This window comes from Apium graveolens, chromosome 9 (assembly GCF_009905375.1).
Source record: "Apium graveolens cultivar Ventura chromosome 9, ASM990537v1, whole genome shotgun sequence".
NCBI classification, from domain to species: domain Eukaryota; kingdom Viridiplantae; phylum Streptophyta; class Magnoliopsida; order Apiales; family Apiaceae; genus Apium; species Apium graveolens.
In genome coordinates, this window is record NC_133655.1 from 15,837,899 (window position 1) to 15,854,049 (window position 16,151).

Genomic DNA, 16,151 nt, shown 5'->3' on the forward strand with positions numbered 1-16,151 from the left:
GTCATATGCATATATATACTTACTTTAAAATTTGGCATTAATGCATATTTATTCTAACGAAGTGGAATATGGAAAAAAGTTGGTTGCATATAACATTCATATTTTTACCGATCATGTGATAATTGGACCGAAATCCTGATTATTTTTCATAATGGGGCCATGTCCCTAACTAATCCTCTATTATTATATATTTTTCCCGAAAGTGTGCCAATCCCCATGTTGTGTGGAGCAACTTATCCTTTTTTAGCTAACGTAACAAAATCTCCCCGTCGTGCCGTCCAAAACAGGATGTATGGAGTGCCCCCTTTTGGGTATGCAAGAAGCGGCTAGCGGCATGTTCCTAATCATCACGAACTATTCCTACTCTTTCTTTGCTAAAGAAAAAAAAGCTAGCGATCGGAAGCCGTAAGCGTGGACACGCTACTTGTGTGGTTAAGCATCTAGCTAGCAGTCCCTTTCTTTTAAACAAGGATAAAAAGATTAGGACTATGATAGACATGCTACCCGCGATAGTTCTATTATGTTGTCCCGCATACGCATTAGTATGGTCTTCACTATCGACGAGAAACTAGCTCATAAGAGTCAATTAAGAAGCAAACAAAGAGAGATCCATAGAAGCCCGCTAGACGTTAGCTCTAATTTTATGTTATTAAATTTGTTAACATATATAATTCTATTATATTATTGGATAATTTTATTATTATAATAGTTTCCTTGTTAGGATATTTTCCTTTATTATGTATGGTTATTGGCTATATAACCCCCTCTTCTATTGTAATCAAGAACAAGTCTTATTATAATAAAACCTCACTTTTCCCTCTCCTATCTATACTTTATCATGGTATCAAGAGTTATGATTCGATCCGGGATAGGTTGATGATGAATTATATCGGGTTGGGTTCCACATGTTGCGTTTAAAACATGTGTTATAATTATTGTTTCTTCTTGTCCTCTTCCTATTCAAATCGGTTATTTTTTTTCAATGGATGATTTTGAGTTTTAATCATGACTATTGTTTTTTTCTTCGATTTGGTTGGATTTCTTATGGGTACTTGATTTTGGTTGATTTTTTTTCTACTGATTTTGGTTGGGACTCTCATACAACTTTTCTGTCAGTTTTGGTTGAAACTCTTATATAATTTTTCTTCTGATTTTGGTTTAGACTCTAATACACACTCTCAGTTTCGCTTCAATGATTTTGACTCCTTGATAATATTGTTCTTTTTCTCATCTTCCTTTTTTCGTGTTGATGATATGGGTAGCCCTAGACACATCTGTATACTTCTCCGCTCTTTTTGTTTTATTCTATCCGGTGCTCTAGGCACATTGGCACTTTGAGTGATTGGTTTAGTTTATTTGGTGCTCTAGGCACATTGGGTCATCACGGGGATTGATTTAGTTTATTTGGTGCTCTAAACACATTAGTTTAGTTTATCTGGTGCTTTAGGCACACCGGCCCTTCGCGAAATTTGATTAGATTTGGATAAAATTTGAATTGGGATACAGTTTGGTTGAATTGGATACAGTTTGTTGCCTTGTATTCAGTTATTTGGAGTTTGTATTGGGTTGATTATGGAGTTTGGTTTTGGATTAGGATTCAGTTCTGCATATATTTTTGGTATTGTTTTCGATGGTTGCGGATTTGTTACTTTGGTGATTTGATTGCTTTGGTCTCTTTTGGGTTGTTGCGTTTTTGGACGATTTCTCTTTTGTTGCTGCATTTTCTTTTATTGTTGCGTCTTTGGATTCGTTTGGATGTTTTTGATTTGTTTGGATTTGAAACTCTGTTTTTGCATTTGTTTGGATGTTCTTGAATCCGGTGTTGCAGTTTTGGATTTGTTTGGTTACGTGGCTCCATCTCTTGGTTGACAAACTCCCGATTTAACATCGTGAGTTTGAGGGGGGATGTTAACATATATAATTATATTATTGGATAATTTTATTATTATAATAGTTTCCTTGTTAGGATATTTTCCTTTATTATGTATGGTTGTTGGTTATATAAGCCCCTCTTTTATTGTAATCAAGAACAAGTCTTATTATAATAAAACCTCACTTTTCTCTATTCTCTATATACTTTATCAAAATTGTAGGTCACGTGCTTCTGCGGCGGACAACAGCATGGGCAAAACACTCTGCTGCGATGAGCAGCTGGTTCCTATTGCATTCATTAAGATAGTCTTTCTCGCTCCTAAACTCTGCGCCGAGTTCAACCACCACCCCAGAGTAACAAAATGTTTCCACTATATCTCAAGGAGTAGTCAAATAAAGTCTAGCTTATGGTATATATTGACCTAACACATTTAGAATACTTAAAGCCTTTTGAGGGTCATCCATTATGAACAGACCTTCCTCTGAGTAGATATGTGGAAGTACGCTATGATGATCCAGAGAAACGTGTGGTTTCTGAGATTACAATTTAGATCTTATGTCAACAAAGAAACCCCATTCAGATTTGTTTATACACTAATTTTTGTGGATTTAGAATGTTACAAATACCCTATTACATTAAGTTTACGTCCTCTTCGAACTAACAAACAAATTTACTAAATTCGATAGTAAAGAAAGAAATTTCAGCCTAACAAGGCTCTGATATTGTTTGTGATAACAACTAATTTTTGTGTATATTTCAAAAATCAGTTTGAGTTGTGATGTTGAATTCAAAATAAGCTTATATACATTGGGCCATATTGAAAATCGAATATTGTTATGACTTATTAATAAGTTACTAGTACTCCAGTTATCTTATATTTTTTGAATTTTTATCCTTTTATAGTCAATTTGACCATATAACTAAAATTTAAGATTTTATTCTCTTAAAATATAAAATGTAAATAACAATAAAAATATTTTGTTAGTATTATTATCATTACAACATAATATACAAGACATATGAATGAGTAAATTATTTTAGTATATTTTTATCACTTTTAAGTAAAAACATGAATGAATATCATTCGTTTTTAACGTCATTTTAATTATGAACATAAAGAAATTAACTGTTCGATGTAAAAAATATCAATCTAGTGTCCTTAATATTTTTTGATATTTTATCATAAATGATTCAAAATTATTATTATTGTAATGATTACTTCAAAAGTATGAAAATTAACAAATAAACTGTTAAAATGTACAAAACTCGTTCCGAAAGGGTAAGAAGGTAAAACCATATTTCCACATGCTACCCGTGTACCATTTGACAAACTTGGATGCCCAAAAAGTAAGAAACCACATAAATATAAGGAGCACTGTAATGACACGCCTCGGCTGCTAGCAACGCAACTGTGAAATAATCCCCATTTGACCATACGCGCCCCCAATATTTAGGGGAACAAAAAGGAACAAGAGAGATACAAATCGAAACACCTATACTTACAAAATACACACAACAATCATGTTGAGAGTTGCGAGTCGCCGCCTTTGTGGCCTTTCTTCTCGATCTCCTCCGCTCGCCGCCGCCGCCGTGACGAGAAATCCAATCGCCGATGAGTCTCAACAAATCAGATCTGGCTCTCATTTCTCTAGCTCCTTCTCGATTGCCCCTCATCAGTTTTTGATTCCATCGAGAGGTTTGTTAATTCTAGGGTTTCATTTCATTTCAATTCATTTCTCGTCTTTTTATATATAAATATATATGAATTATTATTATTATTATTTTTCAGTTGTGATTAATTAGTTTTCTTTTGGATTTACTTGTTTATTTTTATTGCTTGTAAATTAATTGTTTTTATAATTCTCTGATGTGGTAGACATACGGCTGGCTCTGTCGAAACTTATGTATTTGAATTAACCGGTTTTTATTACTTGACACGAGAATGTTTTGCAATTGAGCATCGGGCCTTCGCCGAAAGCCGACCGTTTATGTAAACAAGCTTACATGCCAATTACTTGATTTAATCAGTAATGACCGCAATTTCGTGTCATACTTTACTTTTATCATGCTGGACTTGTTAGAATTTTCATTTGTTTGCCATCTCTTTTTGGCATAAGCTTTGAGCTTAGAGAAAGTCCATCAGCTTTGTTAAACATGCTCTTAAGTCCAAATATAAGGAATATGACATAAAATTACACTCCAACAGTGTCTTAGTGGTTCCTTATATCACTAAGATGCTTCTCTCATATCTTGTCTTTAAGGAACCACAAGTCATCCCTTATATCATTTTTATCAATAAAAAATTGACTTATCTCTCTTTTTTTGGTTCTTTTCTCTCACTTCCTTTTATATCTCATTCAAATTTATTATTATAATAATAAGGAATGAAGATAAGTATCATTGTTGGAGTTGTAATTCAAAATCATGTCTTAAATCACTAAGGGTTAATATTTTATAATATTTATAAGGAACCTACTAGGACACTGTTGGACTTGCTCTTAAGAGCTTGGCCTAATAAAAGTTTGATAAGCTCGAGAGGCTGATTAAAATGTGGTTACTGTTGACAAAATTTGGATATCATAAGTTAATAATGTTTTATTTTAAGGATGTGTATTATGATTTGAATTAACTAATTTCTATTACTTAACACAATTATGTTGAGCAATTGAGCATCTGGCCTCCCCCGAAAGCTGACCGTTTGTGTGAACAAGCTTACTTGCCAGTTACTTGAATCAATTAATTACCCTTAATGACCACAATGTCATGCTATACTGCACTCCATGCCCCACTGTACTTGTATCATGCTGGACTTGTTATTAACTTCGTATTATCATTTGTATTCTCGGACTTGAATAAAATTTGTTTTGGATAAACTTTGGTTTGCGTTCTCTTTAGGTGGTACTTTTTATGCAAGGGGTAATTAAGCCATAAACTTTGAGCTTAAGAGCCTGGCTTAGTAAAAGTTTGATGAGCTCAAGAGCTCTGATAGGATGTGCTTTATATTGACAAAAGTTTGAATATATTCTGCAATTAAAACGAAGAAACCGGCTCATTTAGGCTCCCGAGCTAAATAATTTAAAGTTTGAGCTTGGCATGATGTCATGCTGGATTCGAATATTTTACTAACCAAGCTCGAACCACTTGTGAAGAACTTCACTTGTTTACACCACAACTGCCCCACATGTACATACACAATTATTTTATATTATAGACTTGTATTTCTTTGGTATTGTGCAACAGCAATTGAGTTTTGTAGGGGATTTTTTTTTTTAAATCCATAGTCAGTACATATCAAGAACCTTATAAGTTAAATCTGAAATTAAGTAATGCTACTCTTGATTTATATTCAAGTGATAATATGTGATGAAGAATGCAAGTAAAGATAAAAGAGAGTCTTTGAATTTTTTATGAAGTCTTGAGATATCTAATTATCTATAATCAGAAGGTTTAAAGGCTCTAGTTATTTATTAATAATAAGCCAATTAGTTATGGACCTTAGTCTGTTAGGGTTTTATTATTGTGTTTTGCTAAACTTGATTATTGTCTATATTTATGGGTTGCAATTCATGGTTTTTTCTTTCTTTTGCGGTTGGGGAATCATTGGGTAGTGGCTTTTGTGTGTTTAATTCAGGCAAGTTCATTGTTATTCTTGTTTTTATCTCATATATCCATCTTTTCCAAATCCTCCTGCATTAGTATGTTGCAAGTACGAACTGCCTAATAATTAGAACTATAGCTTATGACCAAGTATTTGCTGATATCCTTTATAATTATGTGGAAACAGAAAAAGTGTATCAATAATGATTTTGTTCATAGTATCTCTAGATATTTGTTATTAGAAAACCCCTTGCCCCTCAGAAAAAAGGAACTTTTTAAGTCTTAACCTAACATCTTATCAGTTTAATAAAAATGAAGCCTTATGTAAGTTTGATCAGAAACAGTCCTCTTTTTTTTTGTAATATACATTGTTGCATTCTGTTCAATGAATTTTTTAACTGAGTATTTATTTTTTGGTATATCATGGTTGTTTGCAGGTTTTACTGCTGATGTAAGTCTGCCAAAGGATGTCAGCAACCTGATTCCAGAAGTTCCACCTACTGTGGCAGCCTTGAAGAGCCCAACCTCAAAGATTGATTATGATATTTCCAACCACGAGCGATTTCCTCCAGGGGATCCCAGCAAGAGGGCAGCTGCCTATTTTGTCTTGACAGGTGGAAGGTTTGTTTATGCATCACTCATTCGCCTTCTCGTCCTAAAGTTTGTTGTCAGTATGTCCGCCAGTAGAGATGTTCTTGCATTGGCATCACTTGAGGTTGATCTGAGTAGCATTGAACCTGGAAAAACTGTTACTGTCAAGTGGCGTGGAAAGCCAGTCTTCATCAGGCGACGAACTGAGGATGATATCAAATTGGCAAACAGTGTTGATGTTGGATCTCTCCGTGACCCACAGGAAGATGCAGACAGGGTTAAAAATCCAGAATGGCTGGTTGTCATTGGTGTGTGCACTCATCTGGGTTGTATTCCACTACCAAATGCAGGTGATTTCGGTGGGTGGTTCTGCCCTTGCCACGGGTCTCATTATGACATCTCTGGCAGGATCCGCAAGGGCCCAGCACCATACAATCTTGAGATACCAAGTTACAGCTTTTTGGAGGAGAATAAAATGTTGATTGGTTAGATGTTGGCGAAGAATTCCCGGCAAAACCCAGTTGGGTTTAGAAGACCCCAAATATAAATTTTATTATTAAAATTTGTGTGGTACTTGATGCAAACATATTTGCTGTTCCTTCACACATTCCTTTTTGGACCCGTTAAGTAATATGCTGATGTACTTCATTGCTTAACTTTTATGCTAGAGGTATCTTTGAATACCAAATAAGATGTTTGAATAATGCATTGTTTTAAATTATATGACAGAGTATGAAATGCTTCTGTTATCTAGAGTCTACATTTGGACATTGAAGGGGGTGTTCCGTTCATGGTTAATGAGGGTGGTTAACGAGAAACGGAACCTATTTATCCCATGATATAGTCGGATTGGCAACCTGATGGGAACTTCATTCCCATTCCCATTAGAAGGTTGGCTCATACCTTCCTCGTACCCGTAGGATATCATTTCATTCCCTATGAACCCCAATTCTCATTCTCATACACTCGTCCCCATCAATGATCCAAACTCCCCTGAAGTATGAGTTGTTATACTGATTCCTCCCATGTGGTTGAACTCCCTCAAGTCTGTGGCATTATATTGATTCCTCACACGTGGCTTCTGTGTAATCAAATGGAGGCCGTATGTATGTTTTAAAGAAAACCGGCATAAATGACCGGATGAAAATTTGATAAATTTCTAGATATAGTAAACTACAATTCCATTTTTTTTATTGTAATTCATTGCAGCTAGAAACTCAGGCCCAGAAAGATTGAACAGTTACTCATAAAATTCTCTTTTGGATACCAAATAAATTGATTCTGCAGCTGAACTGTGTTGATACCAATGAAAACATTGGATGTTATGATACTGAAAGTCAATACTCACCCCACCGACAAGCAACAAAAAACAAATATAGGCAGCCAAAGTGGTCACATATTTCTCTTCTCCCACGTATTTCATGTCCGCGTTAACCATTCATATCTTTTTCATCTTACGAAGTAAAATTATTTTATTATGAGATGCGATCAGGAGTCTCACTCATTAATCAAACAAAACCAATATTACTACACATAATTTGTAAATTAAATTTTTTTAATGATTTTATATGTCACGGAGCCACACTTCCTATCTATTGATATAGGCAAATCCTTTTCAATATTAACACAACTAAAAATAATTTAAAAAATAAAGGATATTTTTTACGGTGATTTTTGTGCATACAACGGGATCCATTATCATTAATAGATGAGAGTCAATAAAAATTTGACACCTAATCTTTTATTATATACTCTTGGGTACATAGTAGAAAATCCGTTTTTCTTTTAACACTTAATCTCGCAGGCATGAGTTAGAACTTTGACATACTTTGGAGAAACAAGGATCTTTGAATTAGAGCTATAATAAGTCTGAGTCGGGCGGCTTACGAACATTTTTTGGATTAATTCGGGTGGCTTGCGAACATCCTTTGGATTAAAGTTTTAATAATTTTGGGTCGGGCGACTTACGAATTTACCCAGCTCGAACTCGTTTAGTTAAATTAACTGAGTTCAAGTATAATTCCTGTTTTAAACGAGTCTGCTCAACTTGATTTGTGAAAATATACGAGTTGAGTTCTAGTAAAAGTTTATACTCGATTTAGTATAAAATAAAAAGAGCCGCATTGCTTTACTCGTTAAAACCGACTCATTTAGCTAAATGAATCGGCTCAATTTAACTCGTGATAATAAACGAGTCGAGTTCATTTAAAAATTTAGGCTCAATTAATTAAAAAAGTCGGGTCAGTTTTAATTAAACTCAGCTCAAATTACCTAGTCTAGCTCTTATGTTTTAGTCATAAAATAAAAAATGTAAGACAAATATATACACACAGATACGTGTATATAATATATATATTCCTTTTCTGGGAGGGTCAGCTTCTGCCCGTGTTTGGTTGTCTATTTGTGTCAGCTCTTCTCTCTTTCCATATCTAAATAAATACATACATACATTACATATATACACACATTCACCCCCACAAAATCAAATCTATTGCAAAACCCCATTCTCAAAATCACCAAGCAATCTGAATACAAGTAATTTTCATGTCTCATTTTTCTTTTATTCAATTATTATCATCTTTATTCATTCAAATAAAGCTTTCTTGGCTTTTTAATTTTCATTGCTGTATCTTTTTTTATTGCAAATCTTAGTTTAATTTCTTCTTTTTGGCTTTTTAATCATGATCATAGCTAAATTAGATATAAGGGTGTTTAAATTTTATTGCTTTTATGTTTTTAGTTGTTCTTGTTTATGAGCTATGAGCCTATGATGACATCAATTGACATGTTTGATTTCAGGGATTATTGATATGTATGCATTAAATTAAATATGGTTTTTGTGATATTTTTGAAAAAAATTACATGGGTTGTTTGAATTACAATTTTCTTTATGTTCTTGATGGTGTTTAAGTTAGTATTCAATCATTTTTTCGAACCATTGTTGGTTGTTTGATTACTGTTGGTTGTTCTTTAGATTGTTGTTTCGTATACTTGGGACCGTGTTGTTGTTATAGCCTTATCGGTGTGGGGTAGTTAGATGGATTAATTTTAATCGTATGTGGGCTGCAGTTCAGTATGAAAATATCTTCAAACAATTTGGTGCCATTTGGTCAACAAACTAGGCTTTAGAATTTGCTATATAACATCATTTCTTCTTTCCCATATATTATTTCAGCTATACTTGTATGTATATTTATTAAAGGTACATAATTAGCTAATGGGAATTGGGAATGTAAAGCGAGCTGAATTTGCTTACGTGGCATACAGACAACTTGGTTTAAAAGGTGTAAACTGATCATTGCGGTTTACGCAATCAAAAACCGCTTCTAGACATGATATATAAATACTATATTTAACCCGACCCACTTTATAGGTACTGTACTACTAAACCCCATTAAACTAGAAGTGATAAGTTGTGATCTTTCAGATATTTTTAGAATTCTGTACAGAATGATATTAGAGCAAGTATGACGTGTTCTTCGGATTATAATCGTTGCAGGCAAATATTTTTTCTGCAATATGTTGCATTTATAGTTTAAAACTTTAGATAAATGATCATCCTTGAAAAAATTTACTAAATGGTTTCGTGCTTGCAGCATTTACTAATTTTCTGCCTGATCAACTTTCGTTAAGAAGCTCCAAGCTGTTAGTTAAATGCTGAGAAATGGAACTGAAAGTGTTGGTGAATGTTCTACTTCAACTTCAGCAAGCAGTCAGCAAGATATTGAGGATGACAGGATGATAGCTCTTCTGTTGACCGAAGAGTATGCCAACTTAGATGGTGCAGTTGGTCGACGACTGTCCAATTTGGCACCTATTCCTGTAAGATTGCTTTCTATTTTTGTCATTTCTAATTTATTTCGAAAAATATTACTGTTAATCAACTGGTAGCTGTTACCAAGCATGGATTTGTTAACATGCTTCGCGTAAATTACGATGATATAATACGTCTCTTTCCTCTTTTGTTGTTGTAAATTACAAGATCGTAAAGTGGGATCGCTGGACTTCCATTCAGTTAATTATTAGTTACACTCAACAGTATAAACTAATCCCTGCACAAACTCTACCTAGATTATTTCATTTAGTAGCATTTTTTGTTATTTATCTTGAATATTGTAGGAATTTTTTCATAATTTTTGTTGACATTAAAGTATTTTATCTTTCAGCATGTTCCGCGTATAAATACCTACATTCCCAACATAAGTGATGCTAGTCTGGATCACCAAAGGCTGCTCGAAAGGTATGCCATTTATTTGGTAGTTCAGTAGGCCACAAGCTTTTTCTGGTAACGAATTTATTTTGGAATCATTAAAAATGTATGTGATGAAGCCTTATCGGGATTATTCTTTAAATGTTATTAAATGAAGTCCTATATCACTCCTACTATATCATATAATATTTGTTTTGAATTTTTAGTTTAAGATATTTAGAAAAAATAACTCTGTAACAAAAAGTCATTATTAATTAATATTTACTATCTCTTTTGTTCTGAATGTACTTGAAATGGGTACATTTGAGAGACAAGTTATATTAATTAGAATTTAAGTTCAATTTTTTTTATTTTAGTAATTGTCCAAGACTCGGGGATTTTAAATCAAACTACAGGAAGCATAAAATATGTGTAGTTTTAAAAACTTTAAAACTTTATTATCGTGACAGACACGTTTTTATCTCATTAAAAAAAGCAGTGTCAAATTGTTTATTTTAAACTCTGAGATTAACATATAATTTGATTCTTCTGAGTAAAGTCAGTAAACATATTGGGTATATTTAATTTAGTGTAAGAGGGTAAAAAATAATGTTTTTTTGCAATCTTAACTCACCTATGTACTCTAGTTTAATTATTTCTTACTAAAGTTGTTGATATTATACCCCTCGTACTTTTTAATCTTTGTCAATGTAATAGGTAATCTTTGCACTGATCAATTTCTAAAAGGGTTAAAATTTCTTACAAGGTAGCACAGTAAATTCTATCTTCTGACTAACCAGATAATAAGTTTAAAACTTTGATATGATCCTGCCCATTTAAAGTTTTAGATGATATATGTCGCATGAGTTGTAAAATCATTTTACTGGTAATATTCATAAATCAGTGAATCAGACATCCTGTATCCCTATATTTTAGGCCTCACAGTTATGATATCTTCTGTCAAATTTAGTACTATTTGTTAGGAGCTTCACTTTACATGCTATGCTACTTCTTGTTGAATCAGATATGTACTGATAAATTACGTGCATCACTTTCTCTCAGGCTGAACGCCTATAATTTGTTTGAAGTAAAGGTCTCGGGCGATGGAAATTGTCAGGTTTGCTTTATTCTAGTTAATGATGTGAGATTTTAATTCTTACATGTAGTAATGCGAGTTCTTTTTTCAGTTTCGTGCACTTTCAGATCAACTTTATAGAACCCCAGAGTATCATAAGCATGTCCGCAAGGAGGTAGTGAAACAGGTTAGTACTGATATATCATGTAAGTTTGCAGCTAGAACTAGCAATGAACTAATTAGAGATGGGTCGTCATTAGCTTGGTTTTCCAGTTTCATAGTTTAATTCTAGGTTACATCTTTTTCTTTTTTTTCTCTCTTTTTTACTTTAGGTTCGAGTTTTATTCCTTTGTGTAGGTTTACAAAGTAAAGGCAGGGTGGACGCACTTGAGATTAACCTTTGATCCTGAAACTTCAGAATGTCATGACAGCTATTTTTAATTTAAATTTCAGCTTGATATAAAGAAGCTGCTACATTAGTGTCACACAATGTTACTTCATAATTGTCTTCTTAAATTCATTTCATATTCCCACGTATATAAGTACGTTTGTGAACTTGTCTCCTTCACAACCTGGCACCTTTCAAAGTTTTTACTAGGAAGAGAGCTATGAATTTTTACTTATTCCTTTGGTACATGGTCTTTGTGTCTGCTAAATTTTATAAAAGCATCAGCACACTGTGCAGGGGAATTACTTGCTTGAATGTCATTATTGGTAATTATTTGCTCACTGGTAGTATGTGTTTATTGTTTCAGCTTAAGGACAACCGTTCTTTGTACGAAGGCTATGTTCCAATGAAGTACAAGAAGTATTACAAGAAAGTGGCCAAGTAGGATACTCTTTTAAAGTTGTTATATTGTAATTCCAAGAGAGCGTTAACGGCGCTTTTACTTCTTTCTTGCTTGGCGATAGTGCTTTGCGCTGCTGTCAAACTATACTAATGTTACTTCCTCTGGTTGATGGCCCTTGCAGATCTGGGGAATGGGGAGACCATGTTACTTTACAAGCAGCAGCTGATAAGGTCTCATATGTCTAGACATCATTCTCATTTACTGTTCTGGTTCTTGTTCTTTATCACCTAAGTCAGTATGCTTTTTAGACATTATCAATGGATTTTGCAGTCGTGATATAGGATTGGAACATTTGCTTCTCTAGTTGAGTACTACCTCCGTCCCCTTTTACATGTCCTTTTGACCTTTTGCACGTACTTTGAGCTGCATGAAAAACATACTTTTCAACTATATTTTTTTTAATAATTTTTTTGAATTTAAGTTTAGCATTTATACTTTTATTCACATGAAAATTCAAAAATAATATACGGAAGTATGTTGTTTATGCACTTAGCACTTTAAAATACATGCAAAAAATCAACAGGACATGTAAGTGGGGATGCAGGGAGTAATATTAGATTTTTTATGTAGTCTGCATATGACATTTGCCAGATGGATAATAGTCATTTTTGACGTCTGCCGTGCAATTTACACTTGTTGAAAAATATTATGAAAGGATAGCCAATAAATGGAATGGGGTAAAAGAAACGAAACCTAACTGTTTTTCAATGAATAGAATTTCAATGAGAACTTAAAGCTCACCTTCTCCCATTATATTTTGCTAGTCAAATACACAATGCATTCTTAGCAGTGAATAGAATTTCATCAGAACATAAAGCTCACCCTCTCCCATTATATTTGCTAGTCATACACACAATGCATGGTAAGTTAAAATTAATTGTAAATAGTTATTTTGAATATACATATAAATTTTCAGCTAAAAGAAAATAAGATATATCAAACATATAAATTTTAGTTGAATGTTAAGTTATCAGAAACTGCTTCATGAATTGTCTTAACAAAAATGCTTATGTATGTTATGACTTGTGCATATACTTTTTTTTTGGTAATGTGGATGCAATGTGTAATGTTAGCATGCTAATTACAAATGGATACTGTGTGAGAATGTGGCAGTTGTAAGTGTTACTTGATATTACTGCTGGTATGCAGAGAAGTAGAGAATAAGATGGTAGTGGTACATGTCACTGTGTCAACTTACAAGGTGCAATGATATAGATTCTCTAAAGAAATCATTAAGATATTTATATTTTTCCAATTTTTTCAATATCAGTTGGAATTGCTGAAAGCTCCCAGTGACAAACACTATTATCTAATAGTTGTTAGAATAACTATGTGTTTTGCAGTTTTAAAATAAGTCTCTTCGTGTTCAAAACCATCTTCTTGCATGCAACTTTTAAAAAAAACGAGCACATGACAGACGCTTACCAAAATTAAGTGTCAAACACTCTTATATCAGTGTGTGTGTGTGTGTGATTTTGTTCAGGCGTACGATGATGTTTCTCCATTAAGCTGGAACTGATTGGTTATGATTTTACGTTGCTTTAGGACATAGTATCTTCAGTTTTCAATATAAAGTTGATACAGAAAGCACCCTTGCCACTTAGATTAAAGAAAAATGTAATTCTGAGGCTCCCTGTGCTTAGATAAAATTGTGCATAAGGTGAAGGACAGATACAAGTTTGTTATGCTTGGGTAGAAGATATTCAAAGGTTTAATTGAATAATAATAAGATCGTTTGGTCGTTCTCTTCCGTTATGATAGCCTGAGGTCAAGAAGACCTGTAGAATGTGTTTTAGTTTTAGGTGATGACACCTAGCATGTTTGAGTGGTAATATTCAGCTTATTGTTGTTCCCTATAATAGGAGGCGCGAGTACAATACTTCCAGAATGAGATTTTAAAAAAGTCAATTCTAGACTCTTGATTTTTCTTCATGACTACTATGCTTTCCTCTCCAAAAATATTCACCTCATATTTAAAACATCTTATATTATAGGGAATTCTGAGCAATGTTTCTTTGGGCTATGTAAGAAGAATTTTGGACTTTGTAATTTTGTAATATGATACATTATAATTTTGTTAGGTGAAACTTAATCTTGCAACAATGATTTGTTTTGGTTACTTATCGTTGGTTAAAGAGCGATTTTATATCTCCTTATTAACTTTTATGATAAAAAATTATATTTAAATCATTTATGTGCAGTTTGCAGCAAAGATCTGTCTTTTGACTTCATTCAGAGATACTTGTTTTATTGAAATTGTTCCTCAATATCAGGAAGCTAAAAGAGGTAAGAGTGGCATACTACTATTACTTTACGTTAGATAATTAATGTTTACTTCATCCATTTGTAATTACCATGTTAAAGTTGGATGAGCTACATATGTTCATGTGACAATATCAGTAAAAAAAATTATTGGCCAAATACTTCGCAAAATCAAATGAAATATTATTTTGCAAAACTCGCAAGTGTAAGATGGAATGTGATCATACAAACCAACAAAAGCTGTTATATGACCCTGACTAATTACAACAATATATATATATATATATATATTTTTTTTTTTTATTTTTAATTTTAGTAAATTAAGATTAAGCTCTTGATGGTTTAGGAAAATACTAAAAATCAGACCACACGAATATATAAAACTTTTTTGGGGTTCAGATATTTATGTATATAGGGAGGGTGAGCAAGGACTCAAACCAATAATGACCGTTGGCCACGAGGAATGGGGACACAGCCTTGTCACTAGGCTATGAATGAATGCTTGTATCAGCATATGTATTTAATTATGAAGTTCCCAGAACACTACCTTTTATTTTTGAAATGTATGATTCAGAACATGACGTTGGAAATTTAAAATTGTTATGGCGGTACAACAAAATTACTTGCCCTCCCTTGGTAGTCTAATACTCTTAACAACTGTTATAGGTCATATTTTTACCCCCTACAAAATTCCAAGTCATATAAAAGATGCGGAACCATGTGTCTATGTATTTTGTAGTATGCTGACTATTCAATTTTTTTGAAATTGGTTTTGACTATTGAGAGTTTCTCAGTTTATTGTTTGAACAACAATTTCAGTTGGTATAAACTACTTCATTTCTACTTATGCAGGGCTGTGGCTGAGTTTTTGGTCTGAGGTGCATTACAACTCGCTGTATGAAATTCAAGGTACATCATGACTAACTTGGTTGTTTGCTCCCCACTGAAAACTCTACAAGTAATTTTAAAAAATCGAAAAAACCACAATTTAACTTAAATAAATAGGCTAAAAGACTAAATAGTGTTCTCTCTTTTGCAGCTGCTCCTGTGCAGGTAAAGCCAAAGAAGAAGCACTGGTTGTTTTAGAGTGATATATTGTACGGAATCTGTGTTTTTACTATAGATTAACATTAATATAGAATCTCATTGAGATATACATGAACTGGATGATCGAAATATGAAGTGTGCTGTACAGTTTGTATGAATGATTGAATTCAGGTTGACATTGGCTATGGGTTTTGCATCCATGTTAGTAGTTGGGAAATTGTTTCCCCCCGTCCCTCCCAAGTCTTGTTAGTAGTTTCATGTTGGTATTTTTCTCCTGCCATATGCATCACCTAGTTATTTGCAGTATAGAGAAAAGTCATTTTTGATTAAGTATTAGACAAGGAAAAGCTTGCATCCATGTTTTGGTTTACATTTTTCTTTTTCGTTTTTTTGCCAAAATAATATTTTATTTTCTTAAGAGCAAAGGATGAATATGGTGCATTTTAAAATTTCAGTTTGAACTATTATAATCAATAATTCAGATTACGTATATTGGAAGTGTGATTCATTTATTATAAAATCTATTGGTGTAAACTGCTACAGCTTTAGTTCTATTTTGTCGATCCGTAATGAATTTTGATATCATATAAATTATTATCTCTTTCGTTGAACAAAAATTGATAATTTCGATTTCGTTGGTCAAATGGATTGATGCGATTTGACTAT

The 16,151-nt window shown here is 33.1% G+C and overlaps 2 protein-coding genes across 4 annotated transcripts; both read left to right on the forward strand.

The window, feature by feature from the left end:
* Positions 1 to 3,263: 3,263 nt before the first annotated feature.
* On the forward strand, positions 3,264 to 6,782 carry LOC141683425 (cytochrome b-c1 complex subunit Rieske-4, mitochondrial-like). Its single transcript, XM_074488142.1, has 2 exons — positions 3,264 to 3,569; positions 5,908 to 6,782. Exons 1-2 carry the CDS (start codon positions 3,395 to 3,397, stop codon positions 6,549 to 6,551), a joined length of 819 nt encoding a protein of 272 aa, XP_074344243.1. The 5' UTR covers positions 3,264 to 3,394; the 3' UTR covers positions 6,552 to 6,782.
* Positions 6,783 to 8,437: 1,655 nt separating this feature from the next.
* LOC141684368 (OVARIAN TUMOR DOMAIN-containing deubiquitinating enzyme 12) lies at positions 8,438 to 15,718 on the forward strand. 3 transcript variants are annotated; one of them, XM_074489293.1, is made up of 10 exons: positions 8,438 to 8,596; positions 9,658 to 9,883; positions 10,228 to 10,301; positions 11,313 to 11,367; positions 11,438 to 11,512; positions 12,081 to 12,154; positions 12,298 to 12,346; positions 14,378 to 14,462; positions 15,291 to 15,347; positions 15,478 to 15,718. In XM_074489293.1, the coding sequence occupies exons 2-10, from the start codon at positions 9,716 to 9,718 to the stop codon at positions 15,522 to 15,524; spliced, it is 684 nt and encodes a 227-aa protein (XP_074345394.1). In that variant the 5' UTR covers positions 8,438 to 8,596; positions 9,658 to 9,715; the 3' UTR covers positions 15,525 to 15,718. The 3 variants fall into 3 exon arrangements, with proteins under 3 accessions (XP_074345394.1, XP_074345396.1, XP_074345395.1); XM_074489295.1 differs by lacking the exon at positions 8,438 to 8,596 and adding an exon at positions 8,901 to 9,434; XM_074489294.1 differs by lacking the exon at positions 8,438 to 8,596 and adding an exon at positions 9,443 to 9,560.
* Positions 15,719 to 16,151: the final 433 nt, after the last annotated feature.

Excerpts from the sequence above, each read along its gene's own strand:
- LOC141684368 (XM_074489293.1), top strand. The coding sequence starts at position 9,716 with ATGCTGAGAAATGGAACTGAAAGTGTTGGTGAATGTTCTACTTCAACT. Across the intron at positions 11,368-11,437 it reads CGGGCGATGGAAATTGTCAG|TTTCGTGCACTTTCAGATCA; the intron begins GTTTGCTTTATT and ends TTCTTTTTTCAG. Across the intron at positions 12,347-14,377 it reads TACAAGCAGCAGCTGATAAG|TTTGCAGCAAAGATCTGTCT; the intron begins GTCTCATATGTC and ends ATTTATGTGCAG.
- LOC141683425 (XM_074488142.1), top strand. The coding sequence starts at position 3,395 with ATGTTGAGAGTTGCGAGTCGCCGCCTTTGTGGCCTTTCTTCTCGATCT. Across the intron at positions 3,570-5,907 it reads GTTTTTGATTCCATCGAGAG|GTTTTACTGCTGATGTAAGT; the intron begins GTTTGTTAATTC and ends GGTTGTTTGCAG.